We start from the raw sequence: 27,738 nt of genomic DNA, 5'->3' as shown, positions 1-27,738 counted from the left end.
GTTTATGAAAATAGAGTTTCTTGGTATGGTTTATATTTGTATGAACTTTATCCCCTATTTATTTGACTCTATATGTGTTGATATTGTTGAGCCAAGAAGTTCCTAAAATGAGCCTTTATGTGAGTATGAGTTGATGAAGATGAGTTGTTAAATACATCTTATTGACCTTCTTAACTATGTGGATTATGATAAAAGATGCTATTTCCTTAAGAAGTGTTGCCTATTTTAAAGTGTGAATTAAAGTCTTGAGTTGTGATGAGTCTCAAGGATTTCTCAAATGGATAGAGTAAATGATTGGTTATATCTATATGTTGCTATAAATGTGCTTTTAAATTTCTTTTGAAAGATATGATTGAGATTGATCGGATAGTATGATTGAAAGAGATTTGATCATGATAGAGTTGATGAGTTGACAAGGTTGTAATGAGACTTGTCGATGTGATTTGATTGAGTTGATTGGATGGAGTTTTATGAGCATTGAGTCTTGGGAGGAGTATCAAGCACTGAATCGGGCAAGAGTATAGTCCATACTCGAACCCAATAACTACGTCACCAAACGTAGGGGGAATTGAACCGTTAAAGTCGGATGTTTCCCTGAGATGTTTGTCCTGACATTATAGGACTTGGTTGGATTGGATCCGTGATTGGTTGATTCGTTCATACCCTGGCAAAGTATGAACGGACGCGGCAATAACGTCGGTTTGTTGTACTTTCACTGGCTCATAAGTGATGGTTGTCGGATAAGAGAAACTCCCAAATAGGTCTTGATAGTACTCTGAGTCGTAGTTGAGTTGAATTGTATATGATTTGGTCCCGTCTAAATTATATTCTTGTTTAGGCTTAGGACACCTGATTGAGTTGTTATTTCCCTTGAGTTGAGAGTCCGAGATAATTTGATTCTTCCTTGATATTCATTTCATTCGGCCATTTTACATACTCGTACATTCCATGTACTGATGCCATTTGGCCTACATTGTTTAATGATGCAGAGACAGGTACTAGAGATCATCAACCGGCGCTCCGTTGAAGATCCACATACATTCCCAGCTAGTTGGTGAGTCCTCCTAGTTTCCGGAGGATATTGAACCTTATTGTATAGTTTTGTTGTAGCTTTCTTTACCTTGATTTCTTGGTAGCCATGGGCTTGTCATTGGCACCTTTTAGACTTTGATAGAGGCTTCATGGACTGGAGTGTGGGGAGGTTGAACGGTTATTTTGAGGAGTTTTATTATATTTGTTTGTTGAGTTGATGAACGTTTGGCCTTCGGCCCCCATATTGTGAATAGTATTTCATTAATTGAGTTTCCGCTAAGAGAATGTGATTGAATGAATGTGTCACTAGACCAGGTGGTTCGCTCGGAGGTCAAAAATGGCCTTCGGGTGCTGGTTACGTCTAGGGTACCCTCTCAGAGCATGACAATTACCCGAATGAATTTGATCATAGGAGTATCAGGTTCACTAAGGAGCTCTTTTTGACTATCTCCCTTGTCTGAGAAGATCGTTGGAGCTCCAACGCCGGAGCTGGAATTTGCCACATTAGAAATTCCTTCATTATTTCAAGAATTGAAGACATTGGCAGCTGGATTAAGGCATGGGGAGGATTCCCTAGTGGTGGAAACACTTCGAATCACCTTAGAAATAGTCCTAATTTGTAGACGATTAAAATGCGATTTTTCCACATATTCCTCTAAAAATTCGCCTAAGAAGAACTTGGAATTAGCTCAATGGAATGGTCTGAATTTTTCTTTGTAAGAGTCTCTTGTGATGAGGAATCATCTCCCATAATTATTTTGACCTGAATCAAACCACTTCAATCCAGGGAAATAATTTTGCGAGCATAGACGAGTTCTTCATATGAAACTGCTAGAGTGATCGCGATTTTCTTTTGCAAATTCGAAGAGCTATGCAATGACTCGAAGGATGATTCTTGTTGGATTTTGTTAACCTCTTCATTTTTTTTAGAATGGGACTGGTCCGGTGGTCATAGGAGTCCCACCGGTGGCGTAGCAGCCATTCCGGCAGAACTGCCTTAGTGTAGTCGCGCGTCCTTAGAGAGAAGTGAGAGGATTTTTTAGAGAGAAAAATTACCATTAGTCGTAGTATTTCTTTCTTTCAATTGTAGTACTCATTTTTAAATATGAGTGTTGCAATCTGTATGAATCCTTTAATTCGTCTTTTCAAATATAAATTCAAGTAGTTGTAATCTTGATTTTGAATTTAATTGAACTTAATGGATTTGATTTTGACTTATACTTGAATTCAAGGCTTTTTAGGGTTGATCTTGAATCTGGCGGTCTTGATCTTGATTTGTGGATTTGATGAACTTGATTGATGAAATTGATCTTAAGTTTTTCTTGAACTTGATCTTGATCTTGACTTGTAATTGAATTCAAAAACTTTTGAGTTTGTTCTTGAATCTGGTGGTCTTGATCTTGAGTAATTCTTGAACTTGAATGCTTGTGTGCTTGAATTCTTGAACTTGTAGCTTGTAGAAAAATCTGTGGCGTTTGATCCACAAGCTCTTTGTGGTTTCTTGTTAAAATTCTAGTGTAATTTCTGAATTATGAGGACTCCTATTTATAGTTATAGAATAGAAGAGTTATGACGTGAACAGGTTTTCTTCGGCCAATAGGATTTAAGTGACATGGTGATATTTGATTGGTTAGAACACGTCACTTGTACACGTGGCACACGACATGTCATTTTGACACACAACATGATTCTATTGGCTTCTTCATTTGACTTGGCATGCCATATCATTTACATGTGGCACCAAACTGGACCTCTAGGATGAGATGACACTGAGTTAGCGAAGTGGACTCATCATTTTAGCTTATATTACTGAAATTGGACTTTAATTAAATGCATATTTATTGGACTCAAATAATTAACCCATTTACATTAATTCATAGTATTTATTTTGGACTAATATATCTTGATTTTAATATAATTTGAATCATTTTATAAATTTACATTTAATAAATTTTAAAATGATTATACCATGATCTCTGACTGAATCAATTTTGAAAAGGATTAAAGTTGCAATCTCTTCTGATTTTAGGATTAGTTCAAACTTCATATATATGGGTCTAAAGTTTGGCCTATCCAAACTTCAGAAAGAAATATTTGGGTTAAGTTCATAAATGACCCTATAAGGCAAGTCTTGATATTTTATCCTTATAAAAAAAATCTTATAAAAATAATATTCATTCATTTAATAAAAAATTCTTTAGACAAAATTGTCCTTCAAATCTAACAACATAAATAAAACTTGTATTTTGATAATTAAATGAAACTAATAAAGTAATATTTCTTTCTTCTTCTTTTTTCCCTTTTCTCTCTTTCTTCTCTCGTTCTTGTTTTTTTTGTTTTCCTTACATTTTTTTCTTTTCCTTCTTTTTCTTTCTTTCTTATTTTTTTCTTTTCTTCCTATTTTTTATTTCTTTCTTTTTTGTCTTATTTTTTTGGCTTATCTTTATTTTTTCTTTCTTTCTGTTCTTTCTTCCAATTATGGAACTAAATTTTTTAGTCTATTTTATGCAACATTAAAAGATATATTATACATATTTTAAATTTAAAACCTTAAAAATCTTTTTTTTACATCCAGTCAATTAAAATACGGAAAGGGATAAATATACCTTCAAACTATCGTAAATGGTATGTGTATACTGTTCGTTATACTTTTAGAACATCATTTTCTTTATCGTTCAAATTTTAAAGCAAATATACCCGTTATACAAACGGTGAGACACGTGTTTTAATCCTATCCGTCGATCCGATATTTATTAAATTTTTATCAAAAATTATAAGTTCCAACTGGTTTAATTAAAAAGACGGCCTAAATAATACCTACACCAAATACATAATACCCAAAACCCTCAAATATCTTATGGACGACTACTGATCACTGGTAGGTTGCAGTTTCTCAACATCAATATCAGCATCATCTGAATTAATTATTGTTGATTTTAAAATTCAATTGGTCTTAAAACACAAATTGATATTCCTTGTGTTTTCTATCTTTTGATCCAAAATTAAATTTTGAATTGTGGATTTGATTTTCTTCCCATGCTTTTTGTGGATGAATCTCCTATTTTTCCTTCCTATACTCATCGGCATCGTCACACTACTTCTTCTTACTAAGTAATTCAATAATATTTTACATGTATAAATGTTCACGTTTCTCTTCTTGGATCAATTTTTTGACTTTTTCAAATAAAAATTGCTCATCTTCCCTATCATCTCTGAGTTGATTTAATTTCTTCATTTCCCTATTCTTCAAATACTCCTTCCTTGAAACTTTCCTCAATTTTTCAATCATAAACTTGTCTTCTTCAATACGTCTCCCTAAAAGTGCATTAATTACAAAATCCTAGAAGTGTAATTTTTGGGGGGGTAATTTAATTAAATTTTCTGTATGTTACGCCGGCAAAGATCAGTCGGAGAAGATTGGAGAAGAAACTAGGGTTTTGGGGGTGTAAGTCACAATTGAAACTAAGTGAATTAATTTGGGGGTTATGAATATTATGTATTTGGTGTATGGGTATTATTAGGGGGGTATTTTAATTAATTCGGGTGGGGCTTTTAATTTTTGGTAGAAATTTAATACACATCGGATCGACGGATAGGATTAAGACACGTGTCTCACTATTAGTATATAGGGTATATTTTCTCCAAAATTTGGACGATAAGAACATTGATGTTCTAAAAGCGTAACGAAGAGTATACACATACCATTTATGATAATTCGAGGGTATATTTGTCCTTTTTGCTGATTAAAATGAATAAATTGAAATTAAGGGAGTAATGGAAAAGCTAAGTTGCAAAATTTTAAATGAAACCAACAGGATCAAAACATATATGTCAATGGAAACATAAATTAAATTTTTTTTATCTATTTTATAGCTCTTTCCTTAGAGGCAATACTTATCCAAAGACTTTCAAAGAACAAGTTATGTCCCATGAGCAAGAGTAGACATTATCTTATTGTGTCTTGATTTATGAGATGCTCGATAATTCTTGTGTTAGAGGCAAAATATAGACCAAAAACTTCACAAGTTATGCCACATAGACAAGACTTGACACTATTACATTGTGTCTTGTTTTATCATATGTTCTATAACTCTTGCCTCTTAGCCTAAGGACTTCCAAACAAGAAGTTAAGCTCCATGGACAAGATTTGACAATACCTCATCGTGTCTTGATTTATGCGATACTAACTATTGCCCTAGAGATAATACTTGTTAACCCAAGGACTTCCAAACAACAAGTTAAGTCTCATTGACAAGACCTGACACTACCACATTATGTCTTGATTTATTAGATGTACTATAACTCTTGCCTTTGTAGCAAGACTTAGTCAGAGGATTTTAAAGAACACATTGTGCCTCATGGGAAATATTTTACACCATTGTTTTTTAAGTCTAACTTATACGGAATGAAATCACTTTTGCTTTAGAGGCAAAACATAGCTCAGAGGTTACAAAAATAAATAAAAAAGAAAAGAAAAATAAAGAAAGAGAAAAAAGAAAAGGTATAAGAATTTTCTTTTAAAAAAAAGAGAAAAGAAAAAATAATAAATAAAAGAAAAGGAAAGAAAACGAAAAATGATAAAAAATAAATAAATTGAAAGGCAATTGAACATACAGAATTGTTTAAGAACATATGAGGTGCAGGGCAATAATGTACATTTAGTCTAATTAAAGTGGAAGAAAGCTCATCATTTAAAATGATATATAATCAAGATCATTATATTTGAGGAATATTGTGTAATTTCCTAAAAAAAATTAATTGCTTGCTTTTAAAATGTTTGATCCTTATTTTCCACATACCTACCAAGTGCTTGTCACTCTCTTCTACATTTTACCTCTCTAGATTCCTACACAATAATCACAATCGCACCAAATTGTCTAGTTTCTATCTGTGACTGTCTTGACTATAAGGTATGGAAGGGAAATTTAGCTACCAAATTCAAAGTTTCGTACAAATTCCTCCATGTCAACCAAGTCAAATATAAGAAATATAATACATTATTTTGGTAGTACAAACTACATGTAAACCACAATCAATTTTCAATTCTTCAAACATCAACTCCTAACAATGTGTCCAAGTCAATTATTCTTCATTGTCTCTCTCCTTCTTCTTCTCTTCATCATCAACTCCAGTAGAGCTAATAATAATACGTCATCTGCGTATTGCCCTTCATCTGTCTGCAATAATGGACTTAATATTTCATATCCTTTTTGGAGACTTGACAGTTACTACAACTCCACCTCTCACCAATACTGTGGTTATCCAGGATTTGGGATCTATTGCTCTCAAACTGATTCTATTTTAAACATTTCTGATGAACTTTTCAACGTTACAAATATTAATTACAGTAGCTACTCCCTTACCCTGGTGGATATTGATGCTGTTGATAATAGAGGATGCCCGAGAGCACATCAAAATCTTAGTCTAGGACACTTGCCATTGAAATATTCGGAGGTTGATTTGTACCTTGGTTTCTATTATAACTGTACCCGTTCCCCTTCATATGTTGCCCGTCAATTTGATTGCATAAACCCAGGTGGAAACAAATCATATTATGTTGAGGATCATGAGACGGAAGATTTAGATTGGTTTGAGATTTGTGAGAAGAAAGTGGTGGTGCCAGTGACGGAGGGTTGGTTGACTAGAGGACTTGGTGCGGTGATGGGTGAGGGATTCATATTGCATTGGGAGAACGTATCAGATTGCGCTCAGTGTGAGGCCACAGACGGGCGTTGCGGTTACGACAATTCAATCCAGGAATACTTGTGCTTCTTCAAAGATGGCAACACCAAAGGTACGCCATTTTAATAAAAAAAAATTTAACTCATATACATCACTAAAACTAATTTAATTCTTTTTATACCATTAGTAGATTTAATTTATCAGAATATATACCTTATTTTCAGATATCTTTTTATATATTATAAACATTTAAGTAATGTAAATTATTTTAAGTTATTAGCGTATAAAAGTTAAAATATTATTTATGGTGAGAACTTTAGTGTGGCTATTGTCCTTCAGTGTCAAAGTTAAAGTTTTGGTTGGTGTATTAGTATTATTTACTTATGATCAAATGGTTGACGCAACCCGTAGACTTCTTCCTCTCATTCCCTTTCAGGCTTTAGGTGTTAACTAGGACAGTCATTAACTGAGATCTATTAGGTTCATTGACTAGCAGGCTTTAGAATTTTGACCTCGTCATAAAATATCAGCATTTGGAGAGAATTTTTATTTTGTACCTCAATAGACTACTTTTTATCTTATAAGTTGGTTTTACACTTTTGAGTCCACATAATTTTGGTCTCATCTATTTGTGAGATAAAAAAAAGTCGTGTACAACTATTACCCAATTTATACGAGACAGAAAATAAAAATTATCATCTCAACATTAGTGCCTCATCTAAAGTCATTACACAGAGTTTTTGGCCAAAAACATCCTTAAACTATACTATAATTTAAATTACATTCTTAAAATATATTTTTTGACAGAAAACAACCTCCAAGTGTTTGAAAGTTGACAATTTTCATCCTTCAGTTAGATATTGTCAAAAAATTAAAGGTTCCTACAAAAATATGTGCAATTCATGTGAATAAAAAGTTTTTCTGCATAATTCATTACCTGCTATAAAAAGTTCTTAAAAAAAAATATTAAAAATCGTGGACAATATTGCTTGCTGAAACAATAAATGTTAGGAAGGTGTGAGGATACATGATCTGCTCTTCTTCTCTTTTACCAAGGGAAAGAAGCTGAAGTTTAATTATCTTCACCTTTTTAAAGTCAAATTATAGTTAGATCAATAATTTTTCGGCGCAATCTGATATCAAGGTGATCAAAATTCTAAGTATGTTTCGCATTCGAGTTTTTAATCAAAATTATGATCATGTCTCACATTTGAGTTTCATTCTCTATTATTAGAAGTGGAAGTCTCCTACAAACATCGCTTAAGTAGATTCAGTTGAGAAGAAACATATTTTAACTAGTAATTTTTTAATATTAAATCACATAAAAATGAATGAAAAAAACTGTTAATTAAAAGACTTTGCATAATGTTAAACTCAATTGCCCAAAAAGTTCATGATAATATTTTTAGCGTATGTTAGAATAATAAATACAAATGGGTGACTTGATTTTTGTAGGATCGGTTAGTTTTTGAAAAAATTCTAACATAAGGATGATAATTATTAAATTTTAAATACTCGGGGGATGTTTTTTGCTAAGAATAGTATTTTAAGGATGTAATCTAAGCTTGAAGTATAATTTAATGATGATTTTGGCCAAAAACTCTCATAATATAGCTCGCGAAGTTTCACAGCAAGTCATGTTTGTTTTTAAGAAAATTTAATAAATTACGTATTTAAGAGTGAATATTACTAGTTCTAACAAAAAAAATTATTTTTTAATGTATAACATTAGATTTCTAACAAAATCTAACAAATAATGATTTAATTAAAAATAAAAACAAAAAATGAAATTAAAATAATTCTTAATCAATTAATTAACATTATTTTTTCCTTAAATATGTCAATCCCATGATTTTCTCTTAATTAGTTGGTTGTTATCATTCTCCTATTTTGGTTCTTCCTTCATCCTACTATTTATTTTTTTTAAAAAAATAATAAATCATTAGGTAGTTGGGATTCTACAGGAAAAATATTTACTACTTAAAAATGTTGGGAAAAAGGCACTGACTGTTTTTCCACCCCTTCTGAACCGCATTCAAGCAGAAAATAACAGAAAAATTTAAAGAGAATAACAACACAAAGATTTAACGTGAAAAACTCCCAAATTGGAGAAAAATCACAGACCACCTAGAAAAATATTCACTATATGAAAATTATTACAACCATATAATACACAATATTTTTCACACACACACAAACACATAAAATATTACACCCAAGATATCTCCAAGAGAAAATTCTCTAAATCTCACTTGTTTCTCTAGAATTTTGTTGCTATGTGTTCATGGTGGAGATGCCTATTTATAGGCAATTTAGAGCCATTTATGCCACCATATTTGATAAAATGTGTGAAAATCATTAGCCTTCTTTCTTGACTTTCACCAACCAAATGCCCATAATTTTGATATTTTTCTTCTTTATTCAAATAAATACAACAAATCTCCACCTTCGAAAAAGAAGAAAAATATAACTCTTTGACTTCTGCAGTTGTCCAGCTACACATAACAGAATCAGTTCTCCACCCGATTCTAAACTCGGCCAACCATGTGCAGCTGCAACCTTCACATTGTCTGCTATCGACAATCATAATTCTAATATCAAGAATTATTATACCCCCATCATAAAGAGTACATCCACTCAAATTGAAAAATCAATCCAATAATTTTTAATTGAAATCACTTCACAATTTTAATAATTTCAATTTTGGCTCATGTCGAAAAACATGCTAATAATTTATGGTTCAACCCTCTTGTTGATTTCTTGAAAATTCATTTGTCATCAATATTTTTTCTACCACGCACCTTGCATCACATATCAACCAACGCCCATATGCAAACTTGTGGACCAGCTATCAATTAAATATCCCCTTCTATGGCAATTCTAAAGGTAGCATTCATGTCATAAGAATTTTCATCTTTCTTACAAAAGAATATCATCCCCCTCTTCTAGGGAGACAATATTGGCAGGATTTTCTTTAGAGCTTCCAGCCTTACTAGTCCCATTATTTGAATATTTACTCTTAACATGTCCCGATTGATCACAATTCCAGCAAAGGATCTTCTTCTTTGAGCTTTTATTTTGCTTCCACTTCCACTTTCTTTTAACAACAAGAACTGATTTTTTTTGAGATTTTTCATTTCCATTCTTCAATCTTTTTTCCTCAGAAATCAATTTGATTGTCACTTTCAAGAAAATCACAATTTCCTTCTCATACATTAAAATGAGTTGCATGTGCTTATAGGAAGATGGAAGAGACCAGATGAGTCGAAGTGCCTTGTCTTCATCATCAATTTTCTCTCCAATAAATTCTAATTCAAATACAATCTCATTCAAGACACTCAGATAATCAGAAATAGGTGTACCTTCATCTATTCACAATTTATGAAATTGCTTCTTCAAATATAGCCTATTTGAAATACTTTTGGTTTGGTACAATTCTTTAAGTTTCTCCCACAACTCCTTTGTTGTAGACAATCCAATCACATTAGCAAGAACATTTTTAGCTAAACACAAGTGAATCTGACTTACCGCTTTCATGTCTAGCTCTTTCCATTCTTCATCACTAATTTTGGATTTTTTGAGTCTCCACTGCTTTCAGATTTTTCTGAACCATTGTCATCTTTTCCGCTAGTTGGTCTCCCTTTCAACACCTTGTGTAATCCAGATTGGATTGACACATCCTTGACTTGCACTTGCCACAAGTCAAAATTAATTTTTCCATCAAATTTCTCAATCTCAAATTTTGTCCTCATCTTGCTTATCAGTACTAATAAATGGACAATAGCAATCATGAAAAGTACCTACTAAATTAGTTTCCAGGAAAGAGAGGTAGATCACAATTGATACACTTAGGTAACAAGTCTTACCTTAGCTAGAACCTCTTTAGATTATACCTATTCCCAATATTACCAAATATACAAGCATCCCAAAGCAGCTCCACCAGAATAGCAAATTCCACCGGAATCAGACTCCAATTGCTACTTCACTTGAAAATAATAATCTAATTTAGAAATTTTTCTGATGTGCAAGATTAGACAAAGTTGTAACCACATAACATACTAAAATTTCAAAAGAATTATTCCACACCAAAAGTTCTGATACCACTTGTTGGGAAAAAGGCACCGACTGTTTTTCCATCCCTTCCGAACCGCTTTCAAACAGAAAATAACAGAAAAATTTAAAGAAAATAACAACACAAAGATTTAACGTAAAACCTCTCCAATTGGAGAAAAATCACGGATCACCCAGAAAAATATTCACTATATGAAAATTGTTACAGCCATATAATATACCATATCTTTCTTACACACCCAAATACGTAAAATACTACACCCAAGAGATCTCCAACAGAAAATTCTCTAAATCTCACATGTATTTCTCTAGATTTTTTGTTGTTATGTGTTCATGGTAGAGATGTCTATTTATAGGCAATTTAGAGCCATGTTGGTATTTATGAACATATTTATGCCACCATATTTGATAAAATGTGTGAAAACCATTAGCCTTTTTTCTTGACTTCTACCAACCAAATGCCCACAATTTTGACAATTTTTCTTCTTTATTCAAACAAATGCAATAAAAAATGATAGCTCTTTTAGGTTTTTTTTAATTCGAAAATCAATTTTTAAGAAAATAAGAATTTTATTTCTAAAATCTGGTTTGTTTTTGAAATATTTATTTTCTTGTAATCGTTCTTTTAGACAAATGAATTTTGGTATGAATATGCATAAATTGACAATAAATTTCTATTTGAAAATATTGCATAATTTAACATTAGCATCTTATATATATAAATTTTATAAATTAAAAATTTTAAGAAAATCGTTAAAATAAATCAAATTTGCTAGTTTGTATATAATTTTTATACTGAATGAAATGAGTATATCTTGTTAAATATTGATTCACAAGTGTCATTTACTGTATGTAATGAGTATATAATCTTTTTTTAGGATTAACTTTAACTAATACTATTGAAATCAGTTTATATATCAACATTAAATAACAATTTTTTTATAACAAATTGACTTCAAGTTAGATGATCATTAAAATATTTGAAACGTGTAAATAAAGTAGATGGAATGGGCAAATTAACTTTATATAAACTTACTAATGTATATCAACTGTTATACATTTTCTAAACACTTATTAAAAGTCTGATAGTTCACAAATTTATTGGAGCATCAAATTTCATAAATAGTAAAATGCTTATACTTACAAATGGATATCAATTTTTATATACTTTCTAAACACTAATAAAAGAATATAACAGACCGCAAAATTATTGGGACATTAAATTTCATACCTATTTCACTTAATAAAATTCTTATACATACCAAACTAAATATACTAATTGATACCAACTTTTATACATTTTCTAAAAATCAATATTAGTACAAATTGATATCTAGAGTTGACTACTAAATATTTTGTACACAAAAAATATAACTGCATAACTAATGTAAATATATAAATATAAATTGCATACCATATTCATATCAATATATTTTGTGTGTATAATCTGTATTCAATTAGTATATAAATAAAATTTCAATGTGTAACTAAAAGAAAAAGAATGGAAAAAAGCAAGGAGCCAATATCTGTAATTGATATTGAATCATTGCACGGAAAGAAAAATGTTGGAACAAAACCACTATATTTCGAATTTGGCTCCTCTATGAAATTTAGACCAAAATCGACGGATTGTGTATGTTGTATTTGCAGCGGAATCATTGATTTTGCTACTGAAATGGATTGCTCCAAATCCCTCTTTGAATAACTAGGAAACAAAGTTTGGTTCACAAAATAATTGTCTATATTGAGTTGATGTTAATCTGAAGACAGAGGTTTTTTTTTCTTCTCGTATTTTTCCTCTTGTTGCTTTTGTCTGCTTTTTCTTAAACAAAAGGAAAACAGTATTTTTAAAAAGGGATCGTTTGTTGCGGTTATGTAATTATTCCCATCCCTTTTTAAGATCATGTTTATCTTATTTTCAAAAAATACATTGGGTCGGGTTGGATTGAATTGGGTTATTTCACATGGGCAACTTATGATCCATAACCCAGAAAACTTACATCTCTCACTTCGCACATGATGGACAATACCCAAGCCAATACGACATCAACTAGACACACAATTCATACGATAAATAGTTTGTACGACCTGTGATCATCAAAGGCTTACCTTTAAGGTTTTACAAGCCCCAGATAGGAATTAATCACATGCGAAAGAAATTCACTACTTATATGAGAATACTATTACTCACAATACCCCAGACTTCATTCACTACTTTTCAGTAGTTACTGATACTACTTCAATAGTTACTGATTCGATCCCTCATCCTCTTAAAGAGGTGAATTCGAGTTCATCTTTAGCTTTATATACACAATTATAGTCGAGTGTAATAGTAGGCTTGTGTATACAAGTTAAATTATTCAGTTTAATCATCTTCGCTTTCTACTCGAATTTATCTATTCCAGATCAACTGCATTTCTAGACATGCACTGCATTGTCAAATCAATCACGGCTATTAGTAACATGCTAAAGTAGCAACACCAATTGAAACTTCAAGAAACACTAAAAGCTCAAAGGTTATTTTAATGAAAAGTTAACTTAACTTTTTGGAGTCTCACACAATGAAGAAGCAGGGAACGATGTTTTCACTTTATATTGGTGCATATGTCTCATTCTTTTAATTATCCAACATTGTACAGACCTTGGTCTAAACACCTCTAGATGTTTAATCCGAGTTTCTCTTTTTAATGGTCCTTAAAATCATCTTCTTAGAGAGACTCTTATTTGATTTATAAAATAAGTCATAACATGATAGTGGAAATCATCTCTTCATGTTCTTCGACATAAGAGATAATTGCTTGTGTGAGAGAGTCAATCTTGTGAATTGTTCAACACTCTTTATTTCTAAAACATTATCACATTCATATGAGATGTGAATATAAATTCAATAGTCTTATATTGATGAGAATATTATACCAACAAAGTTATTTTACAATTCATATATATCATCATATCCTACACAAACCTAGAGCCTTAACATGTTTTTTAAACAAGTCTCTAGATATCGCTTTTGTAAAAGGATGAACTACATTTCACGAGTAAGAATGTATTGTAAATTTATTTCTCCACTTGCTACTATGTCTCTCACAAAATTATACTTGATATCAATGTGTTTGGTTTTCATGTGATAATTAGGATCCTTTGTATATGTGATAGCCGCCTGACTATCGCAATATAAAATCATGGGACCATTAGAATTCCTTGCAATATTCAAATGTTCAAAAAATCTGTTTAACCAAACCGTTTCTTATACTACATATGCACAAGCTATGAATTTAGATACCATGATTGAAAGAGTTGTGCAAGTTTGTTTCTTACTTTTTCATGAAATAACAACACCATTAAGTAAGAAGGCATAGTTGGAGGTTGATTTTCTATCATTCCGGCCACCAGCCCGATCAACATCTGTGTAACCTCTCCGGAGTAAATTAGATCCACTATGGCATAGTGAATAATCTGTGGTTCCCTTCAAATATCAAAATATTCTCTTCACTGCTCTCCAATGATCTCTTTCGAGATTAGATTGATACTTGCTAACCAGACCTACGACATAACAAATGTCTTGACGAGTACACATCATAGCGTACATCAGACTCCTGGTAGCACTAGAATATGGAATTCGAGACATGTCTTCCTTTTCTTTTTCAGTCTTTGAACACATTTCAAGCCTTAAAGTTTCTCCTATGATCCATGACCCAGAAAGCATTTCATTTTTCTTTATGTATGTTTCTTATGATAGACTCAAAAACTTCTTAGAATGTTCTCTTTGAATTTTAACACCCAATATATAGTCTGCTTTATCCATGTCTTTCCTATCAAATGACTTTGAAAGTAATGATTTAATAGTTTTTACATACTCCAAATTGTTTTCGGCTAATAAAATATCATCCATATAAAGAAAAGGAATTACAAACTTTCCATTGGACTTTTTTCACATAGATGCAATGGTATTCATCGATCATTGTGAAATCAAATGAAATCATCTCCTTATGAAATTTCAGGTACCACTGCTTTGAAGATTTCTTTAGTTCATAAATTGATTTTTTAATTTAAAAACTTTCTATTCTTTGCCTTTAACAACGAAACCTACATGTTGTTCCATGTAGATTTCCTCATTTAGTTCTCCATTGAGAAAAGCAATCTTCACATCCATTTGGTGTAATGCTAGATCTAAATGTGCAATAATACCCAAAAGTAATCATAGAGAGGTAAACTTCACAACTGGTGAAAAAATTTCCTCATAATCTATTCCAGCTTCTTTGAGTAAAATATTTTTCTACTAATTGTGCTTTGTGTCATATTATTGATCCATCCGATTTGCGTTTAACTTTGAGAATCCATTTATTCCCAATAGATCTATGTCCCTAAGGAAGGTCAACTAGATCCTACACTTTTTTTTATTTTCATGGACTTTAATTCTTCTTTCATTGCTTTTAACCATTCATCCTTTTTAGGACTCGATAAAGCATTAGTCACAAATTAGGTTCATCCAATTCTGTGGGAGATACCAAGAAAACATAATCCTTAATCTTGTAAGATCGTTTAGATACACCTTGTTTTATACTCTTACATGATTGAAGTTCATATTTCTCAATAGGATTTTGAGCTTCAAAACTCCCACTTGGATCAGGAATCATTTCTTGATCCATTGATCTCTCAAGTATGTACGACGACATTATCTGATCTTCTGAATTCAATATTTTGTAGAGAGGCTCACCTTCATTTATTTTACCCTTTTTGGGAAAATTATTTTCCAAAATTTGACATCTTGTAATACCATTTTAGTAGTACTTTCATCCTCCAATTCATCAATAAACGCATAGTCTTTGGAGCATTCTGGGTATCTTATAAAGATACATTTTTTTCTCTTAGACTTAATTTACCAAACTCACCAAAATGATCTTTAATATATGCAACACAACTCCAAGATCATAGATCGTTCAGATTTGTTTTATGACCAGTCAAAAATTTATAAAGAGTAGAAGATACTGATTTAGAAACCACTTTATTCAATATGTAGGCCACAGTCAATAATATAGCTCCCATAAAGAGATAAACAAAATTGCAAATTTGTCTGTGCTATTATTTATCTTGCCATGTCCAACAATATTTTGTTCCTTCTTTCAGCTACACAATTTTGTTGAGGTGTATAAGAAGTAGTTAATTGTCTGATAATGCTCTTTTCAGTATATAATTCTTCAATTTTTTTGACAAATATTCACGTTCTCGGTTGGTTCTTAAAGCTTTTATACTTTTATCTAATTGATTTTCGACTTCATTCATATATCTTTTAAGTACTCAAGTGATTCAGATTTATGAGAAATCAAATAGACAAAATCAAAGTGCGTGAAATCATCAATAAATATAATGAATTATGTGGCACCAAACCTTGCCCTCATATTCATTGGACCAAAATATCATAATGGATTAATTGAAGTGGGAACTCAGCTCTTTTAGCCTTCCCTAATGATTTACGTGTAAACTTTTCTGCAAGACAATTTTCACAAGTTGGCATATCAATTTTGAAAAAAGAACCTAAATATCATTCATTTGCCAATCTATTCATCCGATCTTGCCTATGTGACCTAATCTTATATTCCATGTAATAACATCAATATCATTGTTATTAGAATAACATGCCATTACACAATGATCAATATAATAGTCATAAGTTCAAGATTACAATCTAAAACGATCATAACAAAGTTCAAAACCATATAAAACATTGTCTAAAGTTATTTTAACACTATTGCGACTAAAAAACAAATCAAAACCAATATCTAGAAGAACAAGTGTTATTCTAACACTATTGCAACTAAAAAATAAATCAAAATCAATATCTAGAAGAACAAACACATATACTAAGTTCGTCGAATCTCTGGAGCATATAGGATGTCATGCAACATTAAAGATCGGTCACCACACAAGTCCACTCTGGAAGTACCTATTTCTTTGATTTCAAGTCTAGCATGAGTTCCTACATTTTCTATTTATTTTCTCCCTCAAGCACTGTTTCTTCTTTCTATTTGTTGATTTTGAGATGACTTTTATCAGATACATAAAATAAACTATATAAGATACATAGAAAAATAGTTCAGATATATTGAATGAACAGATCATATACATCTAATTATTAAGTACATATCACATACATAAAAAGAACTATATGGATTTATAGAGGAACTATTCTGATACACAAAATGACCAATTAGATATATCTAATCATTAAGTACATTTTGAATACATAGAAAAAACTATATCAAATACATAGAATAAATTATACCAGATACATAGAAAAATAATTCAAATACATAAATGAGATTGTCATGACCTGATTACTCGATTCATGATGATTCCTACAGTAATCTCCCAGTAGGCAAGCCAATCCGTATCCCGAAACTACAAGTGATGGGATGTAAGGGCAGAAAACTAACATTCAAATAAAACAATAATATAAATAACAAGAATCACAAATGAAAAAGGAGAAGCAAGCCAAAAATATATACTAATAAAGATCCCTCCCAAAATATGGAAGTCACATATACAGAGCTACTAACAAACTGAGCACAAGACCCAAAAGTGGACTATAGAAACATGACTATCTCAAAATGCAAAAGATATGTCTATATATATATATATATATATATATATATATATATATATATATATATAAGCAGAAGGGTAACTCCTGGACGCTGTGTGCTCACCCTCACCTCCGAATTTGACTGCAGCTGGCTTGAGGTCAATGCTTATAGCTGGTGCTCGGACCTGCATCATGAAATAGATGGAGAATATAGTATGAGTATCAAAATAGCAGGTAGCCAGTAGACATCATAGACCGACTGAGCAAGAAAAGAAAAAGTAGTTAAAATGCAAAATCTAAACCATAAACAAAAACAAGAATAAAAAATCTAATTGAGATGAACACGAGTGTGCTAACACAGAAAGAGAGAATAACTAACTAAATCCAACTTAGCTTCCATAAACCTGGTGGTACACTCGTGCACAAGTTAAAAGTAACATCCGAGCGGACTCCCATAAGCCTAATAGTTACAAGAAAAAGTTTAAAATGAAATAGGGGAATCTGACAAAATTTCTAAGATTTCCACATCGTTCCGCGAACTTGAACTGAACCAATCTGAATGACTGAAACTTTATCCAAAACTGATAGGGGTAAAGGACTTGAACCAAAATGAAGATGAAGGAGCCAGGGACTTGAACCGAAATTTAGAGTAACCGAGGACTTGAACCAAGGCTAAAGATAATCGCGGACTTGAACAACGTATAAATATGACCAAGGACTTGAACTAAGGTGAAGGTAGCTATGGACTTGAACCAAGACTAAGGATAATCGTGGACTTGAACCACATATAAATATGACCAAGGACTTAAAACTAGGTGGAAGTAGCTATGGACTTGAACCAAACAGTAAGGAAAGGTGGACTTGAACTACGACTGCAAATGGCGGTAGACTTGAACCATGGCTGAAGAAGGTCAGGGACTTGAACCGAGGCTACAATACCAAGGCAACCACGGCTGAAGAAGGCTAGGGACTTGAACTGAGGCTACAATACCAAGGCAAGGACTTGAACCACGCTCGGTGGAGTGAATTGGGGAATTGAACCACAAATAAAGGCAAATCGGCTAGAAATAGGACCAGCGGCCAATCGAGGTACCCCCAATTCGAGTGCCATCAATAAATCACTCCAGCACAAACCATATCCAACCAGAATTGATGAGTAGCTTTCAAAATCCAGAATCAAGTAAATTGGAGCCGATGGAAGAAGGAAATTATGGATATGACGTTCAAAGAGAGGGGTTACGGCCTAGCAAAGGCCCAAACTATCAGACTCAAGTATGATGCATCATCCTACAGGGGGCTAGGCCGTTCAAAGCAACATCGAAGAAGTTTCAAAGCCTAATAGTTCTTAAAGTGCCTAAGTCTATGACAATCACTAGTCTAAGCCTAGACTAAGTCCAAACATATTTCCAACAATAAACAAGCTATACAAAGGCACACCACAAGGTATGAATGACCAACAAGTACAATAGACATGCTTCAACCGCTCGAAATACCTGAAATATAGCCAAGGCATGGATTCTAGAAATTTAATATGGTCAACTATCAAACACCTACGAATCCACACAATTCAATATACAAATACTTGGTCGTAATCAGTCTAAGGAGAGGGAAGTGGTAGCCTACATGTAGGCTGACTGCGTGCGCTTTAAATCACGTAGTCGAAGCTTTCTCCTTCCGTATGGCCTACGAATACTGCACTGCTATGAGAAATAGAACAACGTCAATATGGTCATTTTAACACCAAAATTATCAAAATTAGAGACGGATTAATTTTGAAGTCAAAAATAAAAATGTGGGACCCACTCCGATAATTTCGAAATTGACTCCATAAAAAGGTTCAAATTACCACCCAAACTTATGTTCCAAAATAGAACACATTTATGGGCTCGAAACAACGAAAAAACAAGACATGCAATAATCCACCATTAAAACCACCATAAAAGAACTAGGACATTAGCTATTTATGAAAATATACCTCCAACATCGCCTCTATGACACTTTATGATACCTAACCCACATAGCTACAACTTTTCCGAACCCATAGGACTTGGAATCACCCAATTTGTAGTTGTATCTAGAGAGAAAACATTAACTGAAAATGGGAAATGAGGGCTGATTGAGGTCTGGTCTTAATTTAAAAGACTAAACCAAAATCTTCATCGTGATTGCGGGGGAGAGGGTCGCGTTCGCGATACCCTAGAAAAATGACCATCAGGATTGCGGTGTTCAAACCTCGCGATCGCGATGACCAACCTAGTCAACCCCATTAGAGTACTTATCGCGATCATGGCCACGGGCCTCGCAAATGCTATGAAGGAAACCATTGGCACCAGTAAAGTGCTGCACAAACAATTTTTAGCATGTTCAAAATCTCTGACGGGGTGCTCGAAATTCGTTTAGAATCCCGTGCGCACAAACGAGATATGTTACCCCACCAAATTTGAGAATTTGGACTCAATGACATATTCAAAATTTCCGTACAAGGTCATTTTGAAGAAAAGTGGGTTCCACACCAAATGTCATTTTAGTCAAATTTCACAACGGGCCAAACTTAGATCGGGAGCCTCGGAAAGCGCACGAAGATTCATTATAGACCAAATTCGACATTCCAGAACTAACCGCGCTGATGGAATTTTCATCCGAGCATGTTTTCTAAGAATGTTGACAAAAATCAAACTTAGGCCATATATCAAAGGTAAAAATGCCAAATGATCCAAACTCTCATCAAAAGCCTCGATACTCATGCCACTATTAGCCTAATTTGATTATTTCGGAGCTGATGAAATTGTCAGAATTTTATTCTGAAGTCGTTTACCTGATGTTATGACCGAAATCGTTTTTTCAAATTTTAAAAGTTCCAAAATAGAGAAACGAGGCTAAAATCTAAAGGAACGACCGGGCAACCGAACAATCAGTGCCAAGAAGCCATAAATGACTTGGGGTTGCTATAGGAACGCTCTAAATGACAAAATGAATGCATTGATTCAAAAATGACCTGGAGGGTCATTACACAGATACATCTAATCATTAATTATATATCGTATACATAGAAGAAATTATATCAGATTCATAAAATAGTTTAAATATATAGAATAACCATATAAATCCACATTCCGAAAGAAGAGGTTTAATGTTTGCTAATGCTTGAAAAAATTTGGAAAGATTTTGATTTTTTCTGAATTATTTTAGAAGTTGTGATACAACAGATATTCTAAAATTGTTATATGCGTGTTTTCCTTCTTAATTTATAACTTTCAGTTACATTTCTTAATTAGATACACTTAATTATACGTATCTGGTTAACATGTATCTGGACGCACTAGATACATGTATCCGAAATGTGAATTATGATAAGACTGATAATATTGCAAACTCATGATGGAAAAATATAATTAACTCCTAAATTAATAAGATTTGTATTGTTTATCCAAAATAAATGGATCAGATTTGTTACACTAGTTTATCATTCTCTCTTCTTTCTTTTTCCTCTCCAACTACAATTAGTTTCTCTCTCTTTCATCTACTTCTTTCTTAAATCCATTTGTCAATCTTCATAAATAGTGGTTAAAGAACTTCTATAGGTACCAAAGATGATATTTTTATGCGTCTATTATCAATCTTCCTCGTGTGAATTTTCAGAATATGTCCAAACTATACTTCTCAAACGTACGATCTTAGAATTAAAGGTAGAAAGTTCTTATCACTCGAGCAACATTTACTTATCTGATCCTAATTTGTTTGACATTTTTCACTTACCAAAGACGATTTGATTAACTCTCAAATCCAATCACACTAAACTAGTTCAATTAAATTTAAATATTTAAAATAAAAAATATTAATGTTCTCTCTCAGTTTGCATTAAAAATTAAACATGTCTTCAATTTTGAATAATTGATATTCTTAGAGTGTATTTAAGGACGAGAGATTTTAGCCCGACCCAAGTAAGAGCTTGTTTGAATGGGCTTTTGGCTTATAACTTATAGGGAAAACTAAGCTCAGGTCTCATAAAAGTAAAATAATTACAAATAAATACCCCTTTACAATTCATACCCCCAAAGCATGAGACTCATAACCAAGATACCATCACAATATCAATATACTGACATGGTATCATTGAGGTTTGCTTCAGTCCTTAATGATACCACCACAGTATATCTATATACTGTCATGGTATCATTGATGTCTGTTTCAATCCTTCAGCGACATCTCCATGATAACATCATATACTGATGGTATCATTAAGATTTGTTTCATATAATCAGTAACACTCCTCAAATCATATATGATACCATCGCGGTATGTGAACATCAATGATGCCATCACATAATATCATATATAATAGAATGATATCATTCACTAATGAGCTTTTCTTCAAGTTTATATTATATACTAACATGATACCATCACAAATGTTGAATGATACTATCATAGTATATATATACTGTGATAGTATCATAAAGGTTTCTCTAAGTCATTCAATATTACATGAATGATACTACTACAATATATTCATAGATTATCATGATATTGAAAATTATTAATGAGACACTTTTAAAATCCTCAATGATACCATAACAATATATTGCATATATTATGGTATCATTAAGAAATCAAAAATTTAGAGAAAATTGCACAAATATTGAATGATACCATCATAGTATATATATATATATATATATATATATATATATATATATATATATATATATATATTTAATGGTATCATAAATGCGAATTAGACCTAGACTAAAGGGGATTAGTTTGGCCGAATGGTACTGGAAGGACTTATTTAGGGGTGGGGTATGGGGTGGTAAATAGTTTCCTAATTTGGTCCATTTTGTCTAGTTTTCCCTAACTTATAAGAGCCCGTTTGGATAAACCTTTTTAAGCTGCTTTTTTAAAGTTGAAAATCTCATTCTTTCACTTTTAGCTTTTTTAAAGTTGTTTTTCTTTAAAATGAGTGTTCAAAAGCATTTTTTCATTACTCAAACACCATAAAAGAGCTTAAAAGTTAGTTTAACTTAAAAAGTACTTAAAATAAGTCCATCCAAACAGGTGCTTATAAGCCCTTTGTTATGACTTATGACTTTTGGCTTAAAAACAAGTGCGTATAAGTACTTTGTTATTTTACTCAAACACTACAAAATTATTTAAAAGTTATTCTGATTTAAAAGCACCTAAAATAAGTCAAACCAAACATGTTATAATTAAGTCTATTGGTCCGTGAGGCTTGAGCGAAGCTAGGCAAGCCCGTGGGCCAAATAAAAAATATATAAATAAAAGGAAGGATAATACAAATCTCATAGTGTTAAGAGTTAATTACATTTTATCCCTACTCTTTTCTAAATTAAAAAAATTCCTTAAATTTGGTGGAATTCGAATACATTCCAAAACATCGTGATGTATCCGATCGATACACCGCGTAAAGTGATGTATCTGACTGATACATCACGTAAAGTGATGTATTTGAGAATAGAAGATAGTTGAAATTTTTATACTTTTTTCAAATAAAAGAAAATTTTAGAAAATATGATAAAATAAATTGTGTATTTAGATATTTTTTCGAAAATAAAATAAAATAGAGTACTAAGAAGCACAAGAAGAAGAATCAAACTCAAAGTCTATATAACTGATCATATGTTCATATTGCAAAAATTTTAAGATCAATGTAGAAAATGCAAACGCAAAGTTATATTATAAATGTAAAATATGGAAATTACAATTTTCTAAGTTTCTATTTATTTATTTATTTATTCTTTTTTCTTTATGGTATATATATATATAATTTTTTTTTCTTTCATATTTGAAACTGTCACTTTCGAGTCAAAAGTCTTTGAAAAACAGCAAGTTTTTAAAAGGAATGTGAACATGGTGACTAAATATAATCTAGACTACTCCCTCCCCCCCCCCTCATTTCTTCACTTTCGGTTCAACCAACTCAACTTAGAAACCTAAGGTCCTACACTCAATCTAACCTCAATCATTTTATCCACACATTGCTCAAATCTCAAATTTTCCAAACTCTCTTTTCCTTGTACGTATATTTAATTGTGTGTGTTTGATACGGAGAAAAATATTTTCTTATTTTTTTATATTTGATTGGACAAAATTTTTAGAAAATATTTTCTCTAAAAAAATAAATTTGTTAAATATGAGAACAATAATTTTTTTAATGAAAGTAGAAAAAATTAGTTTCATAAGTGACATTCACCCCAAGGCCCTCTCCCCACCCCCTTCCATTCTATAGTGTTTTACAAGATTATATATAAATGCTGATATTTTTTTTTTTTGCTTATTTATTAAATACTTAAAAATAAGTAAGAAATCAACTTATTTTTGAAGATCCGTGAAAAATGTTCCCCTTCAACCCAAACAAACCCTATATCTCGACTTACTTTAAAGGTAGTTGTTGGTTTTGACGTCATCTTTCGATAAGACTAGCATCTTTTCTCGTTTTTGCCTCTACAGAATGCAATTGTATTCTACTTTTCACACCTGAATTTCTGTATTTTCTATCATTTTAACCTGACTTCACGACTCGGACTTTTCTATTCCTGGTATTAATACGTAAGTTTTCGATTATAACACAAATATATTTTTGGTATGTTTGCCTACAAAGACTCAAGCTTTCTTCCATTTCATTCAGTACAAAGTATAGGTGACTTAAAAGGATAAATTAGATAATTAAATGGAGCTGAATGAATATAATTATTCATATAGTCGAACCCAACCAATGTATTGATATATGACAAAAAGGGCTTGATTAATGTGGGTACAAATTCCACTTTGAAAGTAATCTAAAAAATGAAAGAGGTTCCGAAAAATCAATTTTCAGGAATATTTACCATACCACCATAATTGTTGGTAATTCTACAATATCTTCATAACTTGACAAAAACATTTAGACATGTCCCAATTTGATGGATTACTTGGCCGTAAAGACTCAACTTAAAAAACGAGTGTAACGACAACTCAAATGGTCATAGAAAGAAATCTAACAATGATCATTCTATTGGAGGACCAGGAGCAAGTCAATGATCCAAAGTCGTCTGATTCACCTATAAGCCAGTGGATGGGTACCACTTTTTCTTATAGTTGCTTCAAGTTTTGAAACTTAACTTGTCTTTCCTTTGGCAACTTTGTCAAACTCTGTTTGGAATATATAAACAGCTGTATGGAATGAATTACCCCAATTGCGTACAACTATGATCCCAAAGCTTTCCTCTATACCAATTCTCCCTTTGTCTTTTCTTCTTGTTTTAGATATCATATGAATCTTCAAAGCCTATTCATGGTCGAGAAATCTGTTTCTCTTCTTGTCATTGCCATTCTTTTCTTTACTTTAGCAGATGACACTCTTTCTATATACCTCAATTCTAGTGCTTGCGTTACGCAGAATTGTGGTAATGGAATAAAGATATCATACCCCTTTTGGATTCCTGAGAAACAACCATCCTACTGTGGCTTACCAGCTTATAATGTTACCTGCAACAAACGTAAGCCATTTCTTCATATATCTGAAGAGGAATTTATCATTAAGGAAGTATTTTACACAAACAACTCGATTCTACTAGCCAAAGCAGACGTGTTTGATGAAGACAACATATGTCCAGTACCAAGACATAATTTTAGCACAAGGGGTACTCCATTTTCCTTGGGGCCTAACACTGCAAATCTCTTCTTTTTCTATGACTGCACTCAACCTTATGAAAGGGAGAGATATGATGTCAATTGTGCCCGTAATGCCACTCACCATTCTTTTGCGGTTTTTCATACTGAGCTTGTGGAGCACTATAACTATTCAGTCGAATCGTGTCAGGATCCTGTTTATACCCTTGTTGAGACTGACTCCATTGATAGATTGCTAAAAATGAATTACACACAAGTTCTACAAAAGGGATTCTTTCTGCAGTGGAGTGGGACTAATTGTAGAGATTGCCAGAATAGTGGAGGACGTTGTGGTGCTCAAAGTAATGAATTTCTTTGCATTTGCAAAAATCAAACCCAACCAAGAACATGTCTCAATGGTAAAATCTAGAAGCTGTGATAAGTTTAAATCCATGTTTGACCAGATTTCCATTTATTGAGTAGAGAATATCTCCTTAATTCCTAGATAAAAAAGGCAAACCATTCTGTTATCTATTGATCATGTTAAGCGAAAAACATTTCTAATTTAGGTTATATCAGCTGATTAGTTATGTTTTACTGAGATACATTACAATTGTTTGGTATCAGTTGATCACCTGTCATGTTTTCATTTCAGGAAGAAAGAAAATCGGATTAAAGGTTGGCATAGGTGATTGTCCTTTGAATTTGTTCTCCTTGATTTGTCTTATTATCCTCTTTTTCTCAAGAACACTGAAATTCCAATACACATTTCTTCTTGCAGCTTTTGGTGCAGCTGCATTTACCGCTTTGGTGTTAGGTGTAATATTCCTTATCTATCGTCATAGACAGAACAAAAGTTATGCTGGTTCATCCTTGATCACCAGAAGCATTCTTTCCTATCCCTCCTCCACGAAGGATCCTGAAAAGTCTAATATAGCTATAGGAGTTCACCTCTTTGACTACAATGAACTGGAAGAAGCCACTAACAATTTTGATTCCAAGAAAGAGCTTGGAGATGGTGGATATGGCACAGTATACAAAGGTAAGAAAATTGATCCAAAATTTAAATTCTTACTGATAACGTGTTACTCAACTTACACACCTGATAGATTCATCAAACATTTGGTTGAATATGGTATGCTTATAGGTAAACTTCGAGATGGACGTGTCGTTGCTGTAAAACGTTTGTATGAAAACAACTGCAAGAGAGTAGAGCAATTCATGAATGAAATTGATATCCTAACCCGATTGCATCATCCAAATCTTGTCACTCTTTACGGATGCACATCTCGCCATTCCCGTGAGCTTCTACTTGTTTATGAATACATTCCCAATGGTACAGTTGCTGATCATCTACACGGTGGAGATTCACAGCGTGGATTGCCTTCATGGAATACACGAATGAAAATTGCCATAGAAACAGCAAACGCACTTGCCTATCTCCATGCTTCAGATGTCATCCACCGAGATGTAAAAACTAATAATATCCTTCTGGACAACAATTTCTGTGTTAAAGTAGCAGATTTTGGCTTGTCTCGGCTTTTTCCAAACGACGTTACTCATGTCTCAACAGCTCCACAGGGTACTCCTGGATATGTTGATCCTGAGTATCATGAGTGCTATCAGCTCACTAACAAAAGTGATGTTTATAGTTTTGGAGTGGTATTAATTGAGCTTATATCATCACTGCCTGCTGTTGATATCTGTAGGCACCGACATGAAATTAATTTGTCAAATATGGCCATCAACAAGATTCAGAGCAATGCATTACATGAGTTGGTGGATTCATATATCGGGTTTGACACTGATGATAAAGTAAGGTCAATGATAGCTGCAGTGGCAGAGTTAGCATTCCAGTGTCTACAGAACGATGGGGATATGAGGCCGTCTATGCAGGAAGTTGTGGAGGCTCTGCTGAGAATTCAGGGAATGAATAAAACAGGGAAAACAGACAAGGGTCGTCCTGATGATGATGATGCAGGTCCAGGCTTGTCGAAGAATAACACATCATTAGTCTCACCTGATTCGGTCGTTACTGCAAAATGGAGTAGCAGTTCAACAACACCCAATGGAAGTACCTAGCTTTTGGTTCTCTAAGGTGGTGCACTCGAATACCTTCCATGTTGGTTTCCAAAACCTGAATTACATATAATTTGATTACCTTGGTTTTCTCTGTAAAAGAGGATGTACATATGTCAGTGCAGCTCGTTTAACCACTCTGATTCTATTTGAACGTCTCAAGTCTTCTTTTTTTTTCTTTATGATCTTCTCAAGTCTGCTGATATATTTTTGTAGCAGTACATGTTTAATCTAATACGTTGCAATAGAAGAATAGGATTAATTTCAAGAGTACATTATCTGTATAGTGTAGTATGATAACTGACTGATTTTGAATGTAAAATAAAAGTTCAGTGCTCTTAAGCAAGACACAGATTTTTCATTTTAGAATCAAGATTCTACATTCTCAATCCTTTCTACTGATTTGCCTTTAATTTTCTTTACCCAAGAGTTGCTTTTTCAGCACAATGTTCCTTCATCAAGAGCTATGCAGCTCGAACTCTTCAATAATATTGATGGATGCATTTCAGATCCTCTAAAAGTAGTATATATTTGGAGGATCCGACACGGGTGCGTCAAGATTTTTGGAGAGTCCAACGACATAGATCAAGAGTACATCTGAACGATATCTTCCACTTTTTTTTTCCTATTAGGGGTGTAGGGTGCGTGATGTGGTGATAAATCTGAGACCACTGTTGATCTGA

General features: G+C 32.6%; 1 protein-coding gene across 3 annotated transcripts; it reads left to right on the top strand.

The window, feature by feature from the left end:
* Window positions 1-6,026: 6,026 nt before the first annotated feature.
* LOC129891858 (LEAF RUST 10 DISEASE-RESISTANCE LOCUS RECEPTOR-LIKE PROTEIN KINASE-like 1.2) lies at window positions 6,027-27,237 on the top strand. Of its 3 annotated transcripts, none has more exons than XM_055967423.1 (4): window positions 6,027-6,826; window positions 25,632-25,664; window positions 25,758-26,018; window positions 26,124-27,237. In XM_055967423.1, exons 1-4 carry the CDS (start codon window positions 6,100-6,102, stop codon window positions 27,056-27,058), a joined length of 1,956 nt encoding a protein of 651 aa, XP_055823398.1. In that variant the 5' UTR covers window positions 6,027-6,099; the 3' UTR covers window positions 27,059-27,237. The 3 variants fall into 3 exon arrangements, with proteins under 3 accessions (XP_055823398.1, XP_055823473.1, XP_055823330.1); XM_055967355.1 differs by lacking the exon at window positions 6,027-6,826 and adding an exon at window positions 24,279-25,395; XM_055967498.1 differs by lacking the exon at window positions 25,632-25,664.
* The last annotated feature ends 501 nt before the right edge of the window (window positions 27,238-27,738 follow it).

This window comes from Solanum dulcamara, chromosome 1, assembly GCF_947179165.1.
Source record: "Solanum dulcamara chromosome 1, daSolDulc1.2, whole genome shotgun sequence".
Lineage (NCBI taxonomy): Eukaryota > Viridiplantae > Streptophyta > Magnoliopsida > Solanales > Solanaceae > Solanum > Solanum dulcamara.
This window is presented reverse-complemented; position numbering and strand designations above follow the sequence as displayed.

Excerpts from the sequence above, each read along its gene's own strand:
- LOC129891858 (XM_055967355.1), top strand. The coding sequence starts at position 24,639 with ATGAATCTTCAAAGCCTATTCATGGTCGAGAAATCTGTTTCTCTTCTT. Across the intron at positions 25,396-25,631 it reads ACCAAGAACATGTCTCAATG|GAAGAAAGAAAATCGGATTA; the intron begins GTAAAATCTAGA and ends TTTTCATTTCAG. Across the intron at positions 25,665-25,757 it reads CGGATTAAAGGTTGGCATAG|CTTTTGGTGCAGCTGCATTT; the intron begins GTGATTGTCCTT and ends TTCTTCTTGCAG.